The following is a 27540-nucleotide window of genomic DNA, read 5'->3' as shown; positions in this document are numbered from 1 at the left end:
TTGGCTTTGAATAGGTTACCTTATAAAAATATGATTTGTTTGAGAGTTATATATATTTTTGTTTTCTCTTTGTGATAAATATAAAGTTCACAACACATTTGCTGAAGCAAGAGATCTATAAATGAGAACAATATTCTCCAGTGTTTCAAACTTTCTTCTACAGAGATAGTATATTGAGCAAATTTTATTTTATAAAAAGTCCTGAGCTTAAAATAGTTTAATATTAGTAAAAGAAGCCTACAGAGAGATTGTTTACTGAAAAATGCTTTTCTACCCCTTAAAATCTGATGCTGACAATTGAACAAAAGTACTTGTTCAGTAACACCTCATTAAACTACAAATACATTCATATCTAGCATATTATGTGTGTATGAAATATAATAAAGAAGCCCTAATTTATTGGATCACAGATGGACAGTTTCAAGTCTTTACAAATACAAACTTGTACAAACTTTGTAAAGTTTCAAGTCTTTACAAGTACAAATTTAAATTTTGTTCCTTTAAAAGACATTACATACATAATTTTGGACTATAATTCTATTTTATCTTTATTCTTTATAATGCATATTACTTGCATAAGGTATGGTGGAAGAGGCTGCTGCTGCTGCTGCTGCTAAGTCACTTCAGTCGTGTCCGACTCTGTGTGACCCCATAGACGGAAACCCACTAGGCTCCCCCCTCCCTGGGATTCTCCAGGCAAGAACACTGGAGTGGGTTGCCATTTCCTTCTCTAATGTGTGAAAGTGAAAAGTGAAAGTGAAGTCGCTCAGTCGTGTCCGACCCATAGCGACCCCACGGACTGCAGCCTACCAGGCTCCTCCATCCATGGGATTTTCCAGGCAAGAGTATTGGAGTGGCTTGCCATTGCCTTCTCCGGTGGAAGAGGCTAGACAATGCCAAAGTTTCAGGATGATTTTAGTACGCTAGGTAAGTCATGAGTTTTAGAGAAAACTCTCCAAGTCTTTCAAAGGAAAGAGCTAAGGTCAGAAGGAGAAAGCATACTCCCCATTCTCCCCATGGAGTTTTGACTACCTATACACAGAGATTTACCTGATGTGCATCCTGTCCTGCAGCCCTAGAATCTCCTTTTTCACCAAGGGAAGAACTAAATGTACAGCATAAAGTGGCATGCCCTTTGGAAATATCAGTGGACAGAGTTAGGAACTAAACAAGCTTCGAGATGGTTTTTCTGATCTCTTAAGAGCTGTGCATTTTGAGAAATATGGGTAGATGAGAAATGATGTGAAATCAGTGTGCTTCTGCTGTAGATTTTATGAAATTGTATAGGCTAGGATGACAGTGTGCAGGACAAATCAGAAAATATGTCTGAAACATTTATAGTAAAAAACAGGTGCTTTATGTTGATAAAGTAGGGGCATACTTAAGATCATATAAAGATGGGAAAATCATAATTATGAAGATATCAATAAAGAACTCGCTGAATGGAATATTTTATATAACATGTTTTGCAATGAAGAAATAGCATGTTTTCTATAAAACCAAGTGCATTTTCATGACCTAAGGCCTAAGTTGTATCTGACGAAAGTGAAATGTTCTGAGGTCATGACACTAACACTTTTTGCCTCTGAAAAAATAGCTTTCAAGTAAAAACCACAACCTTTTCTGAAAATACTGAATATCACAATTGACAGTTTCTGAAGAATCACAGAAATTTTGGTTCACATATTCTAAAATTGTAAATAATTCAATAATTATATGTAACTTAAAAATTCTACTCGGAGGCTACTTTAGATGTTTTGGAATCATTGACACATTTAATCCAATTTTTCTTTAAATTTTGAGATAATAATCCATCCTATCATTTATAATTTTAAAAATACTTTCACTCCTGTTAGTTTATTTAGGAGATATTTTATACCCATCATTATGTCTTTTTTCCTGTGAAGACAGAAATGTAGCTCTAATTTCTTTCTTGGGTTCGAGATTTCCTTAATTTCACTAATGAGTTTACTTAACATTTTAAAATTGTGGAATATATACACATTCCATAGGATATATATAATTGTATTTATGGTCTGAAGAATAATGATAGAAACACTGCTATGCATAATATCCAATGTAAGAAAGAAAATCCTGGTGCATTTGAAAATTTTGTATGTGATCTCTCCAATTCCATTCCATTCCCTCCCTGCCAGAGGTGACTGATAAGCTTCTCATCATTGTGCTTTCTAGTGTTTCTAAGTGTCTGTGGAAAAAAGGTTCCATGGTAAAACACGGTTGGGAAACTCAATGGGTAGGTCAGATTGTATGGTAGAATTTAGGAATTCACAGAGCCCTAATGAGTTAATGAATATTTGAACACAATTTTATTTTCATGGAATGTATTTTACAAATTATAGATCTACATATTTTGTCAAATTTTGTGCAATTCATAATGAATGGATAATACATACATTTCTCTATAAAACTTGAAGGACCTTTGATGGAAACTGAATCTGTAAAGTGGATGAGCAAGGCATCCACCAAGGCAAGAACTAAACTAAAGATCTTAGGGGCATAGAAGAGTAAAGATTTATTTCTCATTCACAATAAACATCCATCAGAGGTTTGCTAGGTGCTGTATTCTGAGCAATCTTCACTTTGGGCCATTCTCCCTTGGACAGTGCTGATCAAGAGACTTCTACTCACAATTTACCTGGCAGAACTTGTCTGTTGTCTTCACCCAAAACAAAAGGGGCAGGGAATGCTATGTGAGAAATATTTGGGGACCAGAATTAGCTTGTTCTCAGAAGTTGAGGGGCAAGGCCATTAGTCTATTCAAAAGGTTGAGGTTGTTTGAAAGGTAGGAACATTCATTATGTCATTCAGCTTGGAAAAAGCCTCAGACCTCATATGAAACTGATGAGGAAGCATTAGAAACTGTCCATCTGTGATCCAATAAATTAGGGCTTCTTTATTATATTTCAGCAAAGGGGAGGAAATTTTCTGTACAGAATCACTTTCTCCGTTTCTAAGGATTTCTGCTATCTCCTTGCATCCATCAGAACAGTTTTTAGAGTTTTCAGACAAATAAGAATCTACACATTTTTAAGCTATTGCTTTTCATAATTTTGATTCCTTGTAATACCAGACCACCTGATCTGCCTCTTGAAAACCCTATATGCAGGTCAGGAAGCAACAGTTAGAATTAACTGTGGAACAACGGAAGCATTAGGAACTCTTATATTTGATACTCATGAGTGTTTCTAGTGTGTGGGAAACTGGTGTTTGAGTGTGAATCAGAATGTCGTTTCACATATGGTGGTAAGACTGGGAACCAATCCATCAGTGCTGTGCAACTGGGCAGTTGACAGCTCCTGAATTATCATGTGATTTTGTCAGGGTCACTCAGGAGAGAATGCCAATTAATGGTAGAACTAGGTCACCGAACAGAATGAACAGGCTGTTTTTTCTGTATCTACCTTTTTTCTATTTCCTTTTTATGACTCTATACACATCTAGTGTATGTATATATTATATATTGCATACTTTTAATGAAAGCCCTATCTATATGCATCTATATATACACTATCTATATGTGTATATATATACATATATATACACACATATTTTTAAGTCTCAAAATGATTTTCCTGCAAAGGGAAAAGCTACTGCCTGCCTTTGGACCAAAGGGTGAAAAAGGAAATCTTAAAAACGGTATTCACTTGAGGATCAATGTGATGGTGGCAGCAAAATTAATAGGAAGAAAAAAAGCAAAACTCAAAGGCAAGATGGAAAAGTAGTATGAAAGAACTGCACTATTTAGAAACTGCCCATCTGTGATCCAATAAATTAGGGCTTCTTTATTATATTTCAACAAAAGGGAGGAAATCTTCTGTACAGAATCACCTTCTCCATTTCTAAGGATTTCTGCTATCTCTTTGCATCCATCAGAACAGTAATATTTAGATTTTTCAAACAGATAAGAACCTACACATTTTTAAGCTGTTGCTTTTCAAAATTTTGATTCTTTGTAATACCAGAACACCTGACCTGCCTCTTGAAAAACCTATATGCAGGTCAGGAAGCAACAGTTAGAACTGGACATGGAACAATGGACTGATTCCAAACAGAAAAAGGAGTATGTCAAGGCTGTATATCGTCACCCTACTTATTTAACTTATATACAGAGTGCATCATGAGAAATGCTGGGCTGGAAGAAGTACAAGCTGGAATCAAGATTGCCGGGAGAAATATCAATAACCTCAGATATGCAGATGAAACCACTCTTATGGCAGAAAGTGAAGAAGAACTAAAGAACCTCTTGATGAAAGTGAAAGAGGAGAGTGAAAAAGTTGGCTTAAAGCTCAACATTCAGAAAGCTAAGGTCATGGCATCTGGTCCCATCACTTCATGGGAAATAGATGGGGAAATAGTGGAAAGAGTGTCAGGCTTTTATTTTTTTGGGCTCCAAAATCACTGCAGATGCTGATTCCAGCCATGAAATTAAAAGACGCTTACTCCTTGGAAGGAAAGTTTTGACCAACCTAGATAGCCTATTCAAAAGCAGAGACATTACTTTGCCAACCAAGGTCCATCTAGTCAAGGCTATGGTTTTTCCAGTGATCATGTATGGATGTGGGAGTTGGACTGTGATGAAAGCTGATTGCTGAAGAATTGATGCTTTTGAACTGTGGTGTTGGAGAAGACTCTTGAGAGTCCCTTGGCCTGCAAGGAGATGCAACCAGTCCATCTTAAGGGAGATCAGTCCTGGGTGTTCATTGGAAGGACTGATGCTGAAGCTGAAACTCCACTACTTTGGCCACCTGATGCAAAGAGCTGACTCTGGAAAAGACCCTGATGCTGGGAGGGATTGGGGGCAGGAGGAGAATGGGATGACAGAGGATGAGATGGCCGGATGGCATCACTGACTCGATGGACATGCGTTTGGGTAAACTCTGGGAGTTAGTGATGGACAGGGAGGCCTGGTGTGCTGAGATTCATGGGGTCGCAAAGAGTTGGACATGACTGAGTGACTGAACTGACCTGAACTGAATGCCCATTTTAGCTTTACATCATTCTCTCTGAAAAATTCTAGCTGTTATTATTTGAATTTAATGATAACTTTTTATATACATGTGTAAATAGCTATTATAAACAACTAATATATTCTCTTGTCTATTTCATAAATGTATAACAGACAAGGTCACTTTCTTCAGAGTTTGTTAGATAAGTTCTATTTCCTTAGCATGATTACCAATAATATTTTATATTTTTTCCAAAGTAGTCTACTCTGTAGAGTAGCTTTTCTCAGACATATAAAAATAATTCAATATTATTTTATTTCCTGTTCCAAAGTCAAGTATCTTTGAAGTCTTTTAAAAAAGTTATGTTGTCCATTGTTCAGTTGCTAAGTCACGTCCGACTATGTGACCGCATGGACTACAGTATGCCGGGTTCCTTTGTCTTCCACTGTCTCTAGGAGTTTGGGTACAGTCATGTCCATTCAGTCAGTGATGCTATCTAACCATCTCATCAATTGTCACCCTCTTCTCTTTTGCAGTCAATCCTTCCCACCATTAGTATCTTTTCCAATAATTCCATTTCTTTGCATCATGGGTCCAAAAAATTGGAGCTTCAGCTTCAGCATCAGTGATTCCAATAAATAGTCAGAGTTGATTTCCTTTAGGATTGACTGGTTTGATCTCCTTGCAGTCCAAGGGACTCTCAAGAGTCTTCTCCAGCACCACAATTTGCAAGCATCAATTCTTCTGTGCTCAACCTTCCTTATGGTCCAGCTCTCATATTCATATGTGACTACTGGAAAAGCCATAACTTTGACTATAGACCTTTACAAAAAGTATAAAAAGTTATACCAATGCTATAAAATATACAAATTGTTACAAAGAACATTTCACCCCAACCCCTTTTGATTCATGAAGCAATCATGAAGCAATTCATTAAGCAAACTTTGTAGCACTAAGGAGTCTAGACATCAGAGCCAGAAATCCTGGCCTCAGTTGTTGGTTCCACTCTATGCTAACCACTTGACCTTAGGCTAGTTTCCTAACTTCATTTCTTACCTGTAAAACTGCATAATGATTATATCAATCCATGATTCAGTGCTCTTTAAGAGCTTAAGACCTTGGTAACATTCAGTAAGCCCACACTAAATAGTCATTACAAGTTTTACAGTGAAAATGATTATTATAAACATTATTTAATATATTATTATTACTATTGTTATTATTATAAAGATACTAGTTCCTAAAATCAAGAGAGTGAAATCTTCCTTCAAAATAGCCCCATTCTCTTTTAGAGTGGGTTCAAAGTTATTTTGTAAGAAACCACTAGCTTCAGGAAGTATTAACCTGGTTTCACTTTCAGGGGAATAGAACAGAATAGTCTTCTACTTAGGACACTTTCACTCAGGGCATACCTTGGGCTCCTCAGGTTCTTCCCATTCTCAGTTTTCCTCCAGTTGTCTCCATCATTAGTTAAGATTTTGCACTTAGCCACTAACACAGAAGAGCTACAGTGTAAAAACTCATGAGTGGATACAGAATCAAACTTCCTGCCATATTCTATTTTTCCAAAGATTTTCAAAGTTAAACAATTGGAAGGAAGTGTTGCCTGAAGCTTTGAAGGTCTTGTTCACTTCATTACACAGGTTTTCCATTTTGAGAACCTTAAGAGACATTCTTTCTTTTGAGATTAATATCAGGAATAACAGTGATTTTCATGTACAGTTGGCTTGGTGTGTTTATCTTAAAAAGAGATTGAAATATATTGATATAATTTACTAGATTTTCCTCCTTATGTTTTCTGTTAAACAGCCTTAGAGGCAAAATTGTGGTTAGCATATGACAAATGTATAGAATTTCATAGTATGTAATTTTGATTGGTCTCATTTATAGGTTGATTTTTATCTTTTACTTTGTCTTAGATCTCCTCATTGCTCTCACTTAATGAAATTTATCTTCTTTAACTGTATTGTTTCTTTTAAAGCCACCTGAAATTGTTTCTGAAACAAAGTGGGCTAGTAATTTTAAGCTATCATTTCTAGGGGAAATTGTAAGTTCTCTTCATATCTTTATAGATTCTTCAAACTTCATGATGTGTGCATCATAAAAAAGCTGATAATTAACAGAAATATTTAAATGACAAGCTGAGAAAATTTAAGATATGTTGAGGAAAGATGATCTCTATAGGCTCTATGATAAAACAGCAAATGAGGCTGATTTTTTTAATCAAATGTTAAATATTTATAAATGTTAAAAATTTATTCATACAAAACATCTTAAACTGCTTTGAAATAAAACGAAAGAACAAAATCTATATATTAGTAATGTTTGGGTTTTTCTTTCATAAAACTTTGTTTCTTCAAAGCATATATTATAAATTGTTACCATACACTGAACATTCTTCTATAGATGATTATTTGCTAAAAAATTCTACATGCCAAATGGTAAAAATATATAGGATAAAACAATATGTTGGAAAAATTACTCTTTTTTAATGAAGCATGTCTCTTCAATTAAACTTTGTTGTGCAGGACTTACCTATTATAGAAGATACATTAAAATTTGCATGTTAACAAGAATAATTTATGGAAAACCAGTGAGAATAGAGTTATGCTTTCTTCTCATCCATTTTGGCAAAATGCTAAATTAAAAAACTCAAGAAGACGTGCCTTATCAGAACCATAATTACATAAAGTGGCTATGATAGTCCTCCTCCATAAATTATGAGTGGATATTACTTTTAAAAAATACATGACAAGTAAATCACTAGAGAAAAAGGTAGTTTCTTGTGTGAACGTACATATGTCAAAAGAAACGATCTCTTTTAGATGTTGCTTGTTGAGCACTCAGAAGTGACAATCATTTGTTACATATGCTCAGCTGACAATAAGGCTGTCTCTCCTGAAAGACAAATGAAAAGAATTGGATTAATTTAGTTATAAAGAGATTTACATTTTGCTGTTTCTAACATGTCTTTTGGAGATTGATGAGTAAGAAATGAGATAAGAAAGGCCTTCAGAAGCTACTATTGCTGAATATGGTAGAAAAATTGCTCTTGATGGAAGATGAATCAAGTTTCTGTCAGGTAAAGCCAGGGAAAATTCTCTTGTGTTATCAACTAATCTTACCTGAGAGGTAATATTATGCAAGATGTATGATATTGCTTTCTCCCTCTCCCGGAAGCCAGGTGGTTGTACACTAAAGCAATGTAACAAGATTTCCACACTTTCACTTTATTTATTTAGTAGTTTAGCCGTGAGTCTAAAACAAATGTTGTCTGATCTTGCCTGTCCACTAGCCTCTTTTAGAAGGCTTTCATTATTTACAATTGGTTATTAAATATTCTATAACAATGATAAAATTCAATTTACTAAATTTATTTGCTTTGCTCTATTTTTTCTGATTAAGATATATACTGATGAGCAAAATATAACTAACCTAAATTCAAAGAATATGTATTTTGTTATTTTGCCTGCTTTCAGACTTTTAAGTATGTGCTCTTCTGTCAACTAAAATCTTAACTTCTTTTTGTTCAATAGACCTTATATTCAGCATACATTAACACAAAATCAAAAAACTGTAATTCTGTTTAATTCTAAAGCTATATGGGGATTTCACTAATGTTTTGCCAAGAACAAGTTGCAGTAAAAATCAACTTACTGTGAAAACTCGTTCCAAAAAAAAATTTTAAGTTGCCTGGACTTAGTATTCCAGAATTAGCAAGCATTAGAAAGCAAGTACCCATTACAAACACTAGGAAAATTTTCAGTCTTTACAAGAGCTATTTAATGTTCTGAAATAAAACAGAAAATTTGGAAGACCTTTGAATACCTGTAACAGCTGACCCAATAATGGTCTTCAGGAGGAAAAAGAGGAAATGCATGATTCTACCACCTTTTACTGTCAAAACAGATAAAATTGGAATTGTAGCATGTATATTATCATAAGTGACCAGTCCAGGTTCGACGCATACATTTTCCTCTGTTCATTTCTTTGCATTTGTGCTTTTTTAATAAAATTCTTTTTTAGAAATAAAAAAAAAAAAACAGATAAAATTGATTGCAGTAGGTCATCTCATTCTTGCCTAACACCCTAGAATGACTTCCTGCTTTACCTTCGATAGAACTTGGCATAGAACTGTGTTCCACAGGAGGCTTTCCACTCCACTGTGTGCTTTCCACTAAGGCTCCTATTCAGTTCTCATAGTCCTCTCTCCCTTCGGTTCAGTTCAGTTGCTCAGTTGCTCAGTCGTGTCCTACTCTTTGCGACCCCGTGGACTGCAGCACACCAGGCCTCCCTGTCCATCACCAACTCCTGGAGTTTACTCAATCTCATGTCCATTGAGTCAGTGATGACATCCTATCATCTCATCCTCTGTCATTCCCTTCTCCTCCCACCTTCAATCTTTCCCAGCATCAGGGTCTTTTCAAATTAGTCAGCTCTTGGCATCGGGTGGCCAAAGTATTGAAGTTTCAGCTTCAACATCAGTCCTTCCGATGAATATTCAGGACTGATTTCCTTTAGGATGGACTGGTTGGATCTTCTTGCAGTCCAAGGATTGTTCAAGTCAAAACTTGGACTTCTTTGTATTCCTCTAGGTGCTAAATTCCTGCCTTTGGCCTTTGAACAAGCTGTTGTCTTTGGAAAATCTGCCTTGAGATTTTTCACTTGGCTTGATCCTTATGTTAATTAGTCTCAGTTTAAAATGTTACCTCTTCAGCAATCCTTCCTTTGCCTGTTTCACTTAATGCCCGTGTGAACTACCCAATCCATTCATACTTGTTTATTGTTCATTTCCTACTACTCTAACATAGGTTTTCTATAGAACTTCTGTCTATAACACTCATTACTCCTCATACTGTTTGTATTAAATATCTGTTAATGAATAAATATAATCCCCCCATTATCTAAGAGATAGCTATCCTGATAGTACATGGTTTACATGCTATAATTGTGCTTCTTTTTAGTAAGTTTAGTTTCTGAATGAAATTATTAAACTTTCTCAGTTAAATGTATGAAACTGTATTTAAGTCTTTATATATTGTTGGAATAAACATTTTTTGACTACTATAAGTGGTAGTGGAATAGAACCAAAATTTACAGTCTCTTGATTCGAACTTTGAGTACATTTAGTATATTCTGTGAGCTTCATATTCTAATGCTCTTTCTTGAATTTCTCCTACATTGTAGCTATTGCAGAGTCAACACATTTCAGTTCTGCCCAGTAGTTAATATCATTTCCATCTTTTCAAATGAAAAAATGAAATCTCAGTCCAAGAAAATAAATTACAGGTCTTCTGATTTCAATGTCAAGGCTCTTTCCACATGATCACTCATTATTTCTTGAAATTAAGGTGCAATAAATACCATATACTTTTTCTGTATACCCTGGTGACATTGAATGTGAGAATAATGTTCTGAAAAAATTTAAATCATCAATATAAATTAAAATGTATATTACAGCATGCTTCCTAAAGTTAAAAATCAAGGTGAAGGGAAATATTTAATAAATACTATTAGACTTTAGCCAAACAGGAAATTTTAACTTTCAACCAGGAGGCAATAGGCAAACTTATTCAAGGAAGTAGAATTAGAATGAAGGGGAAAAGTGAAGATAAAACAACAACAAAAATCCAACCAACAACAAAGAAAAAAATACTAGCTCTTATTTCTGGATCTAAAATCAATGTTGTGAGGCTAGGTGCATGACTATGTTTACAAAGCTTGTTTTCTGCGTTTGTGCTCTAAACATCATGTACTTTTCAGTAATAATTTTGTACTGCTAAGGGAAAGCTGAAAGTAAAGTGAAAGTCTCTTTGATAAGGCAGAAGTATGATTCCAGCAGAATGACAAGTACAAAGAAACTAGGGAATGTATCATAGCTGAAGCCTGTGGTTTCCCTTGATGAATATCAGAGTTAAAACCCTGGAAATTGTGAGATTTGCTTCTTCATTTGGGAAAGAACTTTGGAGTGTCTACTGCAGGTGAATTTTAAATAAAATCTCATTGTTCTAGATTTGGAAAGACTTACAATTAGGAATATTTTTAATGCCAATCTATTTCTTCCCTTCTCCTGGTGTTTCATATGTACCTTATGTCAAATTAAATTCTTTTATATTAAATAATATAAGAAGTAAATAAATCCTTAAATAATGTGAATCAAGGAGTAAACAGTGGGGTAAAATAGCTGGAGACCTATTAATCATACACTGTTTATGGGCTTCTGTGGTGGCTCAGATGGTAAGAATCTGCCTGCAATCCAGGAGACCCAGGTTCAATCCCTGGATCAGGAAGATCCCCTGGAGAAGGGAATGGCAACCGAGTCCAGTATTCTTGTCTGGAGAATTCCATGGACAGAGGAGCCTGGCAGGCTTACAGTCCATGGGGTTGCAAAGAGTCATACATGACTGAGTGACTAACACTTTCACTTCATTTATGTTCTAAACCTGAATTTATGGGCTTGAGTTTTCCTTTGTTTCGGGGAGGTAGCTGATGCAGACTCAGTTGCTTTTCTTAAAACTGTTCACAGCCATGGCAACCTCTGGGATATTATTTCTTGTATACCTTCTCTACACAGCCCTGTTACCCACGACTTCTTTTCTACTGATGCTGTATGAGATTGTTATTCTTAATAGGGCGACTTCGCCCTTGAGTTAAGAAAAACTTTTGAAACCATATAAACAAGCATTTCAGTTTGCAAATACTGAAGGAATTATGTATGACAAGAAACTATGGTTGAATATTCTCTTTACACTGTTGTGTGTTTAGTCACTAAGTCATGTCCGACTCTTTAAGTCAAGTCCACTCCATGGACTGCAGCACTCCAGGCTTCCCTGTCCTTCACTATCTCCGGAAGTTTGCTCAAACTCATTTTCCATTGAGCCAGCGATACTACTCTCTATAGTAGGGATCATAATTGTAGAAAAGATCTCTCTCCCCAATATTCAAAATGTTCATTTCTGACCCCAAAATCTTAAAGCATAGGAAATAAAATATTGATTTCCCTGGAATTATTACAACATCTATTTTCATGCTAACATAATTAGAATATAACTGAATTTGTTATAGCAAGCAGGTAGCTAAGTATGAGCAGAGATAATGGGGGCAGGGACCAGGTGGCCGGAAATCATACATTTTGTAAACAGCCGGGGCCCATAGGCAGACAAAGAAAAGCAGGGACCTTCACATTAACAGGAGACCATGCATTTTAGATAACTGTTTGAGTAGCAGACAGAGAAAGGTGAGGAAAGGCAGGAAACTCCTGGGTCCCAACGTAAACTTTTGCTCATTGTGCTCTCATTATAGTAAGATTGGGCTTTCTTGGTGGCTCAGTGGTAAAAAAATCCGCCTGTCAATGCAGGAGACAGCTTTGATCCTTGGGTTGGAAAGATCTCATGGAGAAGGAAATGGCAACCCACTCCAGTATTCTTGCCTGGAAAATCCCATGGACAGAGGAACCTGGCAGGCTATCTTTGATGTCAGCCTTACAGATAAGTACTAATCATGCACCAAATCCATGACACTTCTGATCTAAGCTATATGGGGACAGAAATCCCTCCTACCCTCAGCAAAAAGCTGCTGGGATGAAAATCATAGAAATCGACCCCCAAACTCCTCCTTCCCCCTTCCTTTGTATGCCCCTCTTAACTGTCTTGCCAAAGAGACCCAGTTAGGCAGTTCCCAAACTGCCTGCCCACTATCCCTCTGAGAATGTATCCTTGCTTAAAGAAACTTTTACTTTATTTTTTTAACCTGTCTTTGCATTCTTTTATGACAAAGAACTTCAAATTCACCAGCAACAGATTCAGTAAAATTATACATGTTTAGTTGAAATTGATTTGCTTGTCAAAATGAGATGCCTTATTTGTCAGTGAGTAAACTTTGTATTTTCTAGTTGGTCATTTCATTTTATATTTTAGCATTATGGCAAAGAATTGATGTATCCAGAGAGGTAAAATTAAATAATACAAGTACAAAAATAGATTTTTTTGTTTTATAGAGAAAAATAAGTTGGAAAGATTTATTCTAGCATTGAATGTATTTTTACTTACATTATAATTCAATGTAAGCTTATTTAAATCATTTGAGGATCTGTTTGTTGACTGTTTCATACCAGTCATGTCACCTTTGGGCAGTGGTTCTCATACTGAGAGCTCATCAGAAGCACTGGAAGGGTTTATTAAAACACAGATCTTTGGGGCCCACTTCCAGGTGTGGAGTGAAAAGTGAAAATGAAACTTGCTCAGTCATGTCTGACTGTTTGAGACCCCATGGATTATACAGTCCATGGAATTCTCCAGGCCAGAATACTGGAGTGGGTAGCTGTTCCCTTCTCCAGGGGATCTTCCCAACCCAAGGATCAAACCCAGGTCTCTCACACTGTAGGCAGATTCTTTACTAGCTGAGCCACAAGGGAAGCCCCCAGGTGTGGAGTAGGGCTCAAGAACTGCATTTCTGACAAGTCTCAAGGATATATTGATATTAATGGTCCAGAGATCACTGTTTGAGAAAGTCATCCTGCATCAATCATTTAAGTTCTTACTCCTCATCTATCAAATCTATGAAATAATGATGTTAAAGAAAATGACCTTTCAACAAATATGTGTTAAGTGACTTACATGTCATGTATTTGGTGCTTGCTAAACACGGTCCCTGCCTTTGAGAAGATCATGGAGAAGAGACTGACTGATTCTACCTTTGATAGAACAAGCTGGGAACACTTGCTAGAGGAGATGATTTCAAAACCCACAAAGCTTGTAAAAAGGTAAAACATACAGAAATATTATACATATATTTAGAAAAATACTACCTCTTGTCCTCCATCTCTATCCTCACCCCACCTAATTCCCACTTCATAGATATAACAATGCTAATAATTTGATGTGGGATTTGCCAAAATGTCTCCAAATTATCCATCCTTCTGGGGTGATTCATTAAATACTCATACACGAAAGAGCAAATATTTCCAAATATCTTCTAGGAGAAGGCTTTACTATCACCTCAAGCTCCAGATTCCTCATGCAGATTCCATTCTTATCCCTCACTCTTAATTCCTAGCCCTTGGTTCCTGTCCTCTTGCCTTGCATTGTTTAATGCATGAAAACCTTTAAATCTTTCTCCCCTAAAATGCCACACATCCAAGGCTGTTGTGTGTAACAGACTTATATTAATATTTTGAGTTCACAGAGGTTAATTATAACACTGAAAAGAAGGTTGTACTCAAGAATCTGGAGATCTGTAATACCAACATATCCAGTGCTACAACAAATATGTTAAGGCACAGGAATTGACAATAAAGTATAACTAAGGTCAATGAAAAAGTTGTAGTTTGCTACCTACATTAAAGAAAAACTAAGAACATAAGCAGTTAGAGGTTTAGTCCTCAAATCTCTGAGCTTTGTTGCTGTTTTGCTTTGGTTGAGGAAAATATGGGTCAGAATTTTTATGTGACTTGTGATGGACTAAAGTTGAAAATTGCAGGAAAAAGTAAGAATAAAATGGTGTTATAAGCCAGCGATTCTTAATTGTTGGAGTGTTCTCTTCTGCTTAACTACTATCTATCCTCAAAGTAATGCAAATATGTAGATAGACATATAGATTGAAAGCTTCTTAAAAACTGCTGCTTTCACAAGGCTTGTTTCTGACTCTGCGTACTACTGCTGCTGCTAGGTTACTTCAGTCATGTCCAACTCTGTGCGACCCCACAGACGGCAGCCCACCAGGCTCACCCGTCCCTGGGATTCTCCAGGCAAGAACACTGGAGTGGGTTGCCATTTACTTCTCCAATGCATGAAAGTGAAAAGTGAAAGTGAAGTCACTCAGTCGTGTCCGACCCTCAGCGACCCCATGGACTGCAGCCTACCAGGCTCCCCTGCTCATGGGATTCCCCAGGCAAGTGTACTGGAGTGGGCTCTTGTTATATACTGTATAAATAATTAGGCACTGGAACATGATAGAAATAATTATAACCTGCAGGTAAGGTGGTTCATCACCGGATGAAAGAAAAAAAATCACCTTGAATTTTGCAAGGCATTTTTTTTTTGGTTGTAAAAATAGACCATTTCTAATACCTGCACATAATGTAATGAGAAGACTGCTGTGCTTTGGGGTAAATCTCCACAGATTCAAATGCTTCAAAAAGGTTTAGGATTCTCTGGATTCAATTTTATGCTCTAAAATCCAATCTCTTCAGAATATTTCCCCTTTCATGAGGTTGACCCCTCAAAGTTGCTGTTAGCCTGGAAGAATCTATAGAGATTTTTTTTTTAATAAAAATGTACTTCATTTTGGCTAACACTTAACATTTCTTGTAAGGTGGTAGACCAATAATTATTTTCTTTGCCAAAGATACGTATGTTTTTGTTTCTGATTAATTTGTTTCTTTTAATCATTAATGTAAAAAGACTTCACTATTGAAAAAAAAAAAGCAACTTGTTTACCCTAAGGCTTTTCTTCTCCTCATATTACATTTTATTCTGTTTTCAGACATCTTTACTGAAATACAATTCACATGCCATAAATTTCACCAAAGTGTACAATTTAATGGATTTTAGTATATTCAGAGTTGTGCAATCATCAGTATAATCTAAGTTTAAAGCATTTTCATCACTCACAAAAGAAACCCCACACTCATTAGCTGTCACTCTCTGTTGTCACCCTCTCCTCCTTCCTTCTTCTCTAGCCATAAGCAGTCATTAATCTACATTCTACTCCTACAGATTTGCCTATTACAGACATTTAATATAATTGCAAACATACCATATATGACTGTCTTGTTTCATTTAGCAGTCTTCCAAGTTTCATCAATGTTGTAGCATTTATCAGTACATAATTTCTTTCATGGCAGATAATATGTTTTTTTACTCATTCATCATTTGATGGACACTTGAGTTGGTTTTACTTTTTGGCATTGTGAGAAATGCTGCTTTGAACATTTGTGCACAAGGTTTTGCATTAAAATGATTTTCTCTTGCATATGTACTTCAAAGTAGAGTTGTTGGGTCATGTAGTAACTCTGTCTTTATGCTTTGTAGGAAATGCCAATCTGTTTTCCAAAGTGTCTGCACAATATTACAAGTGGTGGCTCAGTTGGTAAAGAATATGGATGCAATGCAGGAGACCTGAGTTCAGTCCATGGATCAGGAAGATCCCCTGGAGAAGGAAATGGAAACCCACTCCAGTATTCTTGCCTGAGAAATCCCATGGACAGAGGAGCCTGGCGGTCTACAGTCCATGGTGTCACAAGACTTGGACATGACAGAATGACTAAACTGCCACCAAGCAATGTATAAAGATTCTAGTTTATTTTCACACTCACCTTTGCCTGTTATTTTGTGTCTTTTTGATTATGGCCATCCTGCTGCTGTTGCTGTTTAGTTGCTAAGCGGTGCCCAACTCTCTGCCCAAGGCCATGTAACAGGTAGTAAACAAAATAGAAAATTGCCTGGCTATCAGAAGGTCAGTTTTCTGCTTTATACCGTATCAGTTATAACAATGTGACCTTGGGAATGCACAGTCTCCTTAGAATTATCCTACCCCATCTCCCAAAGAAGATAGAGGTCTTGAAATGACAATCTTCTGCAGTCTCTTCACTTCTCAAATTAAAGGTATCTCAACACACACTCAGTTGTGGGCTTGCATGTGTGTCTGACTATGTGTGTATGTCTGTGTGTCTACATTTACATGCATAAGGTGACACAATGAAATCCATGATTATAATGCAATCAAATGTCCTCAATGCAATTATAACGTACTCAAAATTATTCTTGTTTCTATGTAAGTATTTATTATAATCATATGCTGAGGGGCTCTAATTGAAAAGAAAGAATATACTACTGGAGATAAACATTTAAATTTAAATCCCCTCATGAAGGGCCAGCACTGTATGGGTACTTACTGTGTTGCATCTCTGAATGCCAGAGAAAACCTAAGAGAAAGGTTTTCCTAATCCCCTTCTTATGGATGAGGGAACTGAGTTTCAGAGATATCAGGTAACTTGACTGAAGTCACATAGTTTAATGATACAGTACAAATATAGAGTAGTACAAGATAATAGGTAAGAGAGACATCACAAGAAAGTCAGAGGTCCTGACCCAGGTATTGAACCTGGGTCTCCTGCATTGCAGGCAGATTCTGTACCTACTGAGCTATGAAGGAAATGAGTATGGAGAAATAGAAGGGAACAACTGAGAGTGACCTAATCAAGTTTTTAATTAAAATATGATTAGTTGGAGAAGTGCAACCCATCAATAGGAAAGTTTCCCTGTTATCTACAACTTTTCCATTTCTAACTGCAAATGGAAAAGAAAAAAATAATGCAACTTAGGTTAGAAACAAAACAAATGATGCTGGTATTCTGGCCTTTGTTCTGCACTTATTAATTTGTTATTGTTGTTCAGGTGGTCAGTCTTTGCGACCCCATGAACTGCAGCATGCCAGGCATCCCTGACCTTCACCATCTCCCGGAGTTTGCTCAAACTCGTGTCCATTGAGTTGATGATGCATTTACATTATGAATGTTACTTAGTAACACTCATAAATCCTCTAGAGACTGATGTCTTTATTACCACACAAGACACCTTCCTTCTGTCTGTGTGTAATGAGTTGCTATAGTCCAGTGAATGAAATTCCAGATACTTTTTTTTAATTGAGTATAGTTGGTTTACAACATTGTGCTAGTTTCAGGTGTATAGCAAAGTGATTTGTTACACATATATGTGTATATATCTATATTCTTTTTTAAAGTTCTCTTCCATTATAGTTTATTACAAGATATTAAATATAGTTCCTTGTGCTATAGAGTAAATCCTTGTTTATTTTTAATATATATGGTAATATATATCTATTAATGCCATATTTCCAATTTATCTGCCCCTCTTCTACTTTAGTAACCATAAGTTTGTTTTCTCTGTCCACCCATGTTGCTGCAAATGGCACTGTTTCCTTAGCTTAGTAATATTCCATTGTATATAGACATACCATATCTTTTTCATCCATTCATCTCCTAATGAACACTTAAATTGTTTCCATGTCTTGGTGGAAGTGAGATGGTGCAAACTTTTAGCTATACAAATGTAACATAACTGAGCCCTCTTTGAGTTAGAGATTTCCTAAAAATGAAAGTTTAAAAAAACTTCTTGATTGAGATACAAAGTTAGTCACTAAATAGTTGTTGTCGTTTAGTTTCTAAGCCGTGCTACTCTTTTGGTACCACACCAGGCTCCTCTGTCAATGGGATCCTCAGGCAAGAATACTGGAGTGGGTTGCCATTTCCTTCTCCAGGGGATCATCCCAACCCAAGGAGCAGACCTACATCTCCTGCTTGGCAGGTGGATTCTTTACTAAGCCACTAAATAGAGAGTTAATAAATTTTCATAATGAATTCAGGGCATTTGGGGAAGGAAAGTTCCAATATCCCAATTTCAAAACTATTTAAGTCTAAATTAGAGAATTATTTGGGATAAAATAAAATAGTAAAGATTATGAACTATCAGTTCAGTTCAGTTCAGTTGCTCAGTCATGTCCGACTCTTTGCGACCCTATGAACCACAGCACGCCAGGCCTCCCTGTCCATTATCAACTCCTGGAGTTCACTCAAACTCACGTCCATCGAGTTGGTGATGCCATCCAGCCATCTCATTCTCTGTCATCCCCGTTTCCTCCCACCCCCAGTCCCTCCCAGCATCAGAATCTTTTCCAGTGAGTCTACTCTTTGCATGAGGTGGCCAAAGTATTGGAGTTTCAGCTTTAGCATCAGTCCTTCCAATGAACACCCAGGATTGATCTCCTTTAGAATGGACTGGTTGGATCTCCTTGCAGTCTGAGGGACTCTCAAGAGTCTTCTCCAGCACCACAGTTCAAAAGCATCAATTCTTCGGCGATCAGCTTTCTTCACAGTCCAACTGTCACATCCATACATGACCATGGGAAAAACCATAGCCTTGACTAGACAGACCTAGGTTGGCAAAGTAATGTCTCTGCTTTTTATTATGCTCTCTAGGTTGGTCATAACTTTCCTCCCAAGGAGTAAACGTCTTTTTATTTCATGGCTGCAGTCAGCATCCGCAGTGATTTTGGAGACCCCCAAAATAAAGTCTGACACTGTTTCCACTGTTTCCCCATCTATTTCCCATGAAGTGATGGGACCAGATGCCATGATCTTTGTTTTCTGAATGTTGAGCTTCAAGCCAACCTTTTCACTCTCCTCTTTCACTTTCATCAAGAGGCCTTTGAGTTCCTCTTCACTTTCTGCCGTAAGGGTAGTGTCATCTTCATATCTGAGGTTATTGATATTTCTCCCGGCAATCTTGATTCCCTCTTGTGCTTCTTCCTACCCAGCGTTCCTCATGAAATAAGCAGGGTGACAATATACAACCTTGACGTATTTCTTTTCCTATTTGGAACCAGTCTGTTGTTCTATGTCCAGTTCTAACTGTTGCTTCCTGACCTGCATACAGGTTTCTCAAGAGGCAGGTCAGGTGGTCTGGTATTCCCATCTCTTTCAGAATTTTCCACAGTTTATTGTGATCCACACAGTCAAAGGCTTTGGCATAGTCAATGAAACAGAAATATATGTTTTTCTGGAACTCTCTTGCTTTCTCTATGATCCAGTGGATGTTGACAATTTGATCTCTGGTGCCTCTGCCTTTTCTATAACCTGCTTGAACATCTATTATGAACTATAGTAGGGAGAACAAAGTCCTGAAATTAAATGACCTAGAGGAATGGGGTCATTCCGTCTATGGGGTCGCACATAGTCGAACACGACTGAAGTGACTTAGCAGTAGCAGCAGAGAAATTGGGAAGATTAAACTCATGAAAAGAACTCAGATATTGTGTAAAACTATTTATGGAATAGGCTATTGCTGAAGCTAAAGATGCCTTAAAATGTAGCTAACTTTATGAGGCTCTGGAAGACAATGTATAAGAAAGTGATCAAGAATAAACAAAGCTGTGTTTTGCTCCCCAAGGTGGGGACCACTGCAATATCAGCAGGGAGGAGAAATGCTTCATTCAAGATACCAAGGATTTGCATCTGTTCCTCAATAGCAGTGGGACGGTGTGACAAGATGAAACAAGGGCACTAGTGACCTGATCAGACTTGAGTCCTCTGTCCGCTCTGGTTTTGGACTCAGTCCCTGAGACTTCTGGTTATTTTTGCAAGGGAGGTCTCAGTGGGTGTTCTAATCACCTCCTGTTCACCCTGTTGATGAGGGAGGGACCCTGCACCCTAAATTACACAAGATGACTGAACACAGAGTGCCTGACATTGGACAGATGGAATAGAGAGCAATTTATTAGACACATGTGCTCTCAACCCAAAATAGTGAAGCTAAAGTTCCAGCTGACTGATGCAAAGGCTGACTTATTGGAAAAGTCCCTGATGCTGGGAAAGATTGAGGGCAGAAGGAAAAGAGGGCGTCAGAGGATGAGATGGCTGGATGACATCACTGATGCAATGGACATGAACTTGGGCATATTCCAGGAGATGGTGAGGAACAGGGAGACCTGTCATGCTATAGTCCATGGGGATGCAAGAAGTCATGACTGAACAACAACAACTCTTAACCCAGGAGAGGAGGATACTGCATGCACTGCAGGGCTATGTAGGAATAGTGAACAAAGAGCAGCTGCGTGAGGCAGGTTTGGTAGTAACAAGGAGATGAGGTGCTCCTCAGTGTGTGCAGAAAGAGGCAATTGGCTTATTCAAATAAATTCTCAGGCTGGCAGGAGAGTCTCTGTTGTGTTGAGGACCAAGTGAGGTACAGCTGGTCCAAATGATAAAGGAACTGGGCTTTCCTTCTGGGTGGATGCATATCTGTTCAGAGCAACAGAACTCACAGTGAGGCCTTTCGGACCCTGTGATGCCCAAAGACATCGGGGTGGCACATGAAATTTTTTGCTTTATAATACAGCTGGAAAGTTCTGGACCTCTGTGACTGGCCAAGTGAGCACCTGAGCAATTAACTGGAAAATGTATGAGCTGTGATTGTGCTCATACTCTTGAACATAAATACTCGGGAAAGAGTTCTATTTTGTACTCTATGATGTAATTTCCCATTTTGCTCTAGAGTACATGAAAGAGCTTTAGAAGTCACAATGTGCTGAACAATGGTATTTTTGTGAAGAAATATGCTGGAATGCCACTTTGGATTCTTTCCATTGGAATTGTTCAAGCTTGAAATGGTATTCCAGAATCTCATTTTAAAATAAAAATAAATTCATATGTTTTGTGAAGAAATAGATGCTATATAAAAATGAAAGCTATTATTTGATTCAAATACAACGCTTAAATGCATTTTCAAAGTTTATCTTCCTCATTTACTTAGGGACCATTTGGTTCCCCAAACAAACTCACTCGAATTGTTTATGTAAAAGAGAATTTTAGTGGAAGAAAACAAGGATATTTTTATCAAAGGAATGCGTTAAGTAAAATGAAGCCCAGTGGGATCTGATACATATAAATCTCTGATGAACTGATACTTTAGTGAAAATCTGAAGAACGTGAAAGAGGATTAAGATTTATTCCTTAATTGTTTACTACCATGATAATTTTTGCTTTCATTTTCTAACAATGGATCTTATAGTTATTTAATTATTTGGATTTTAAAAATGTCTGTTTTAGTGCAGAATTAAAGCTCCATGAGAGCAAGAATCATGCTTATCTTTTTATTACTATACCAGCTCCATCATCTCCCTTGGAGCCAGGCATAGTGTAGGTACATCAATTATTGTTTTTTTTTTTAATTATAGAAGGGATGATATTTCCTATAGGTGCTACTTAATGATTTTCTCTTTTATAAGAAATTATAGGCATCATGCTGTATTATTAGGGAATAAGCTAAAATGTTCCAATAGAAACTTAAAAAATTCAGTGTCTTAAAAAGAATCTATGTTTATTTCCAGGAGGGCAGGTGGCTCAGTTCAGGCTGGACATCCACAGATGCTCTCTGCTGGATGATTCTGCACTTGCCATCATATTGCCTCTATATCTGGTTATAAGGCACCTGTGCATACCATCATGACCTCTGAGCCAGAGAGGAAGAGAAAAGGAGATTCCAGTGCAGAGTGCTCCCTTTTTAAGGAGATGACCTGGAAGTTACATATATTATTTTTCTTCACATCCTTTTAGCCCAAACTTAGTAATGTGTCAATATCCACTGCACAGAGTGTTGGGAAAAGTGCCATCTCTAGGGGTGCTATTTTAAAGGGGTAAAAGATGGAAGGGGCACTGAGAGACTATATATAAATACATTTTTAACCCTGGAAAAATTCTTCCCCATATCAAATTTTTTGAGAATTCAGTTCAGAACCTAAGGTCACTTCTAAGGTAAGAGGAGTGAAAAAAAGATTCAGTACTGAAATTATACTTTGATGCTGGCATAAACTCATTGGTATATTCAGTGACTTATCTAGCTCATCATGTACCCTTCATCTGATGAAATGTATAAGATACTGTTAAAATTAGGTTGCCTTTGTATAGATTTGTTTCCATTGAATAATGGTAGTGAATGTAAAGATTATTTTCCCATAAATCATTTAATAATAACATTTCTTTTTCCTTTTTTATAGGTCATCCCCAGCTAGGTTGAGTCCCAGGTGCCCACATTGGTAACATACTCATTAAAGGAGTCACTCTGACTTCCATTTTTTCCCTATCTCAGTTCTCTTGGAATTAACTGTTGAAGAAACTCCTTGCACTGTAATCCTAATTTTGTTTTGTTTTGTTTTCTTGGAGAACTCAAACTAAAATATCTTTCTCAAAGTTTTAAAATAAGCCATACAAAAGGCTATATGTAATAGACAAGCATTTGCTGTATGAAAGATCTAAATCTTTTATGTCTTACAGTCGTATCAGACAGTTACTGCAAATGTTGCCATTTTACAGATGAGGATGCTGAGGCACAAGGAGACCAAGGAACATGCTCAAAATCACAGCCATTCATCATCAACATTAAATTTGCAACCCAGTAACCCAACCTTTGGCCACCTCATGCAAAGAGTTGACTCACTGGAAAACACTCTGATGCTGGGAGGGATTGGGGGCAGGAGGAGAAGGGGACAACAGAGAATGAGATTCCTGGATGTCATCACCAGATTTTCATAGTTAAAATCCAACAATTAATTATAAAACCAAGGAAAGAAAACCAATAAAAGGCAGCTATTAATCATCACTGATTCAAATTGCAAAGATGGCTGTACACGTTAGATTTTACTGAATGATATGCCTGAATTAGTTTTTCTTTTATTTCACCAAAGTAGAAAGAAAATGCATCATTAGCTAAAACTAAATCATATACGCACAAAATGATAAACTAGCCAACTGTGGACAAACACTGCACATTTCGAATATTACATTTTCAGAGCCAGTGGGAGAGATGTTTTTGTAAATGCCAGAGTGTCAAATGTGAATATAAGCCAAATAACTGTAAAAAATGTAGTTCAAGGGGAGAAGGGGGAATGTGGAAGCACTTTTAAAACAGTGAATATTTCCAGAAACAAAAGTTTTAAAATTTGAGTGCTTGCTTGAGTATTAAATAAAAATTATTACTTGTAAATAGTAGCTATTTAAATGTATAAATACTTTTTAGACAAAAGGTTATCAATTAATTCTAGACTTAAAATAAGTCTACTTTATTTTTTTTTAAATTTTTTTTTATTGGAGGCTAATTACTTTACAATATTATATTGGTTGGTTTTGCCATACATTGACATGAATCTGCCCTGGGTGTACATGTGTTCCCTCTTGAACCCCCCTCCCACCTCCCTCCTCCCCTTATCCTCCCTCTGGGTCATCCCTGTGCACCAGCCCCGAGCATCCTCTATCATGCGTCTAACCTGGAATGGTGATTAGTTTCACATATGATAATATACATGTTTCAATGCCATTCTCCCAAATCATCCCACCCTCACCCTCGCCCACAGAGTTCAAAAGACTGTTCTATACACCTGTGTCTCTTTTGCTGTCTCGTATACAGGGTTATCATTACCATCTTTCTAAATTCCATACATATGCATTAGTATACTGTATTGGTATTTTTCTTTCTGGCTTACTTCACTCTGTATAATAGGCTCCAGTTTCATCCACATCATTAGAACTGATTCAAATGCATTCTTTTTAATGGCTGAGTAATGCTCCATTGTGTATATGTACCAAAGCTTTCTTATCCATTCGTCTGCAGATGGACATCTAGGTTGCTTCCATGTCCTCATTATTATAAACAGTGCTGCGATGAACATTGGAGAACATGTGTCTCTTTCAATTCTGGTTTCCTCAGTGGGTATGCCCAGGAGTGCGATTGCTGGATCATATGGCAGTTCTGTTTCCAGTTTTTGAAGGAATGTCCACTCTGTTCTCCATAGTGGCTGTACTAGTTTGCATTCGCACCAACAGTGTAAGAGGGTTCCCTTTTCTCCACACCCTCTCCAGCATTTATTGCATGTAGACTTTTGGATAGCAGCCATTCTGACTGGTGTGAAATGGTATTTCATTGTGGTTTTGATTTGCATTTCTCTGATTATGAGGGATGTTGAGCATTTTTTCATGTGTTTGTTAGCCATCTGTGTGTCTTCTTTGCAGAAATGACTGTTTAGTTCTTTGGCCCATTTTTTGATTGGGTCGTTTATTTTTCTGGGATTGAGCTGGGGGAGCTGTTTATATATTTTGGAGATTAATTCTTTGTCAGTTGTTTCATTTGCTATTATTTTCTCCCATTCTGAAGGCTGTCTTTTCACCTTGCTTATAGCTTCCTTTGCTGTGCAGAAGCTTTTAATTTTAATTAGGTCCCATTTGTTTATTTTTGCTTTTATTTCCAATATTCTGGGAGGTGGGTCATGGAGGATCCTGCTGTGATTTATGTTGGAGAGTGTTTTGCCTATGTTCTCCTCTAGGAGTTTTATAGTTTCTGCTCTTACATTTAGATCTTTAATCCATTTTGAGTTTATTTTTGTGTATGGTGTTAGGAAGTGTTCTAGTTTCATTCTTTTAGAAGTGGCTGACCAGTTTTCCCAGCACCACTTGTTAAAGAGACTCTCTTTTCTCCATTTTATATTCTTGCCTCCTTTGTCAAAGGTAAGGTGTCCATAGGTGCATGGATTTATCTCTGGGCTTTTTATTTTGTTCCATTGATCTATATTTCTGTCCTTATGCCAGTACCATACTTTCTTAATGACTGTGTCTTTGTAGTAGAGCCTGAAGCCTGGCAGGTTGATTCCCCCAGTTCCATTCTTCTTCCTCAAGATTGCTTTGGCTATTCGAGGTTTTTTGTATTTCCATACAAATTGTGAGATTATTTGTTCTAGCTCTGTGAAAAATATCATTGGTAGCTTGATAGGGATTGCATTGAATGTATAAATTACTTTGGGTAGTATACCCATTTTCACAATATTTATTCTTCCAATCCACGAACACTGTATATTTCTCCATCTATTAGTGTCCTCTTTGATTACTTTCACCAGTGTTTTATAGTTTTCTATGTACAGGTCTTTTGTTTCCTTAGGTAGATATATTCCTAAGTATTTTATTCTTTTTGTTACAACAGTGAATGGAATAGTTTCCTTAATTTCTCTTTCTATTTTCTCATTATTAGTGTATAGAAATGCAAGGGATTTCTATGTGTTGATTATATATCCTGCAACTTTACTGTATTCATTTATTAGCTCTAGTAGTTTTCTGGTAGAGTCTTTAGGGTTTTCTGTGTAGAGGATCATGTCATCGGCTAACAGTGAAAGTTTTACTTCTTCTTTTCCAATTTGTATTCCTTTTATGTCTTTTTCTGCTCTGATTGCTGTGGCCCAAACTTCCAGAACTATGTTGAATTGTAGTGGTGAAAGTGGGCACCCTTGTATTGTTCCTGACTTTAGGGGAAATGCTTTCAGTTTTTCACCATTGAGGATAATGTTTGCTGCGGGTTTGTCATATATAGCTTTCATTATGTTAAGGTATGTTCCTTCTATTCCCGCCTTCTGGAGGGTTTTTATCATAAATGGATGTTGAATTTTGTCAAAGACTTTCTCTGCATCTATTAAGACATCATATGGTTTTTATTTTTCAGTTTGTTAATGTGGTGTATTACATTGATTGGTTTGTGGATGTTGAAGAATCCTTGCATTCTTGGGATAAAGCTAACTTGGTCATGATGTATGATCTTCTTAATATGTTGTTGGATTCTGATTGCTAGAATTTTGTTAAGGATTTTTGCATCTATGTTCATCAGTGATATTGACCTGTTGTTTTCTTTTTTTGTGGGATCTGAACTTATATGCAGAGTACATCATGAGGAATGCTGGGCTGGAAGAAGCACAAGCTGGAATCAAGATTGTTGGGAGAAATATCAATAACTTCAGATATGCACATGACACCACCGTTATGGCAGAAAGTGAAGAGGAACTAAAAAGCCTTTTGATGAAAGTGAAAGAGGAGAGTGAAGAGGTTGACTTGAAGCTCAACATTCAGAAAACAAAGATCATGGCATCTGGTCCCATCACTTCATGGGAAATAGATGGGGAAACAGTGGAAGCAGTGTCAAACTTTATTTTTTGGGGCTCCAAAATCACTGTGGATGCTGATTGCAGCCATGAAATTAAAAGACGTTTACTCCTTGAAAGGAAAGTTATGACCAACCTAGATAGCTTATTAAAAAGCAGAGACATTACTTTGCCAACCAAATTCTGCCTAGTCAAGGCGATGGTTTTTCCAGTGGTCATATATGGATGTGAGAGATGGACTGTGAAGAAAGCTGATCGCTGAAGAATTGATGCTTTTGTACTGTGGTGCTGGAGAAGACTCTTGAGAGTCCCTTGGACTGCAAGGAGATCAAACCAGTCCATTCTAAAGGAGATCAATCCTGGGTGTTCATTGGAAGGACTGATGCTAAAGCTGAAACTCCAATACTTTGGCCACCTGATGTGCTGAGTTGACTCACTGGAAAAGACTCTGATGCTGGGAGGGATTGGGGGCAGGAGGAGATGGGGACGACAGAGAATGAGATGGCTGGATGGCATCACCAACTCGATGGACATGAGTTTGAGTGAACTCCAGGAGCTGGTGATGGACAGGGAGGCCAGGCATTCTGTGATTCTTGGGGTCGCAAAGAGTTGGACATGACTGAGCAACTGAACTGAACTTACCAGGTTTTGGGATTAGGGTGATGGTGGCGTCATAGAATGAGTTTGGAAGTTTCCCTTCCTCAGCAATTTTCTGGAAGAATTTGAGTAGAATAGGTGTTACCTCTTCTCTAAATTTTTGGTAGAATTCAGCTGTGAAGCCGTCTGGAGCTGGGCTTTTGTTTGCTGGAAGATTTCTAATTACAGCCTCTAATTCCGTGCTTGTGATGGGTCTGTTAAGATTTTCTATTTCTTCCTGGTTCAGGTTTGGAAAGTTGTACTTTTCTAAGAATTTGTCCATTTCTTCCAAGTTGTCCATTTTATTGCCGTATAATTGCTGATGGTAGTCTCTAATGATCTTTTGTATTTCTGTGTTGTCAGTTGTGATCTCTCCATTTTCATTTCTAATTTTATTGATTTGATTCTTCTCCCTTTGCTTCTTGATGAGTCTGGCTAGTGGTTTGTCAATTTT

General features: G+C 37.1%; 1 protein-coding gene across 2 annotated transcripts in view; it reads left to right on the top strand.

Annotated features, from left to right (window-relative positions):
- ARAP2 (ArfGAP with RhoGAP domain, ankyrin repeat and PH domain 2) overlaps positions 1–27540 on the top strand; it is a 355345-nt gene that overhangs the window by 310746 nt on the left and 17059 nt on the right. Inside the window, exon 33 of one of the 2 annotated variants that reach the window (XM_055434096.2) lies at positions 15998–16499. The exons of the other annotated variant lie outside the window; for it this stretch is intronic. Within the exon in view, the coding sequence (XP_055290071.2) occupies positions 15998–16255 (258 nt within the window). The 3' untranslated portion in view covers positions 16256–16499. Of the gene's footprint in view, positions 1–15997; positions 16500–27540 lie in introns of those variants that run through there. 2 annotated transcript variants of the gene reach the window in all.

This window comes from Moschus berezovskii, chromosome 5 (genome assembly GCF_049115385.1).
Source record: "Moschus berezovskii isolate FMDL1 chromosome 5, NW_MosBer_1.0, whole genome shotgun sequence".
NCBI classification, from domain to species: domain Eukaryota; kingdom Metazoa; phylum Chordata; class Mammalia; order Artiodactyla; family Moschidae; genus Moschus; species Moschus berezovskii.
Note: the sequence above shows the minus strand (reverse complement) of the source record. Positions and strands in the feature narration are given on the sequence as shown.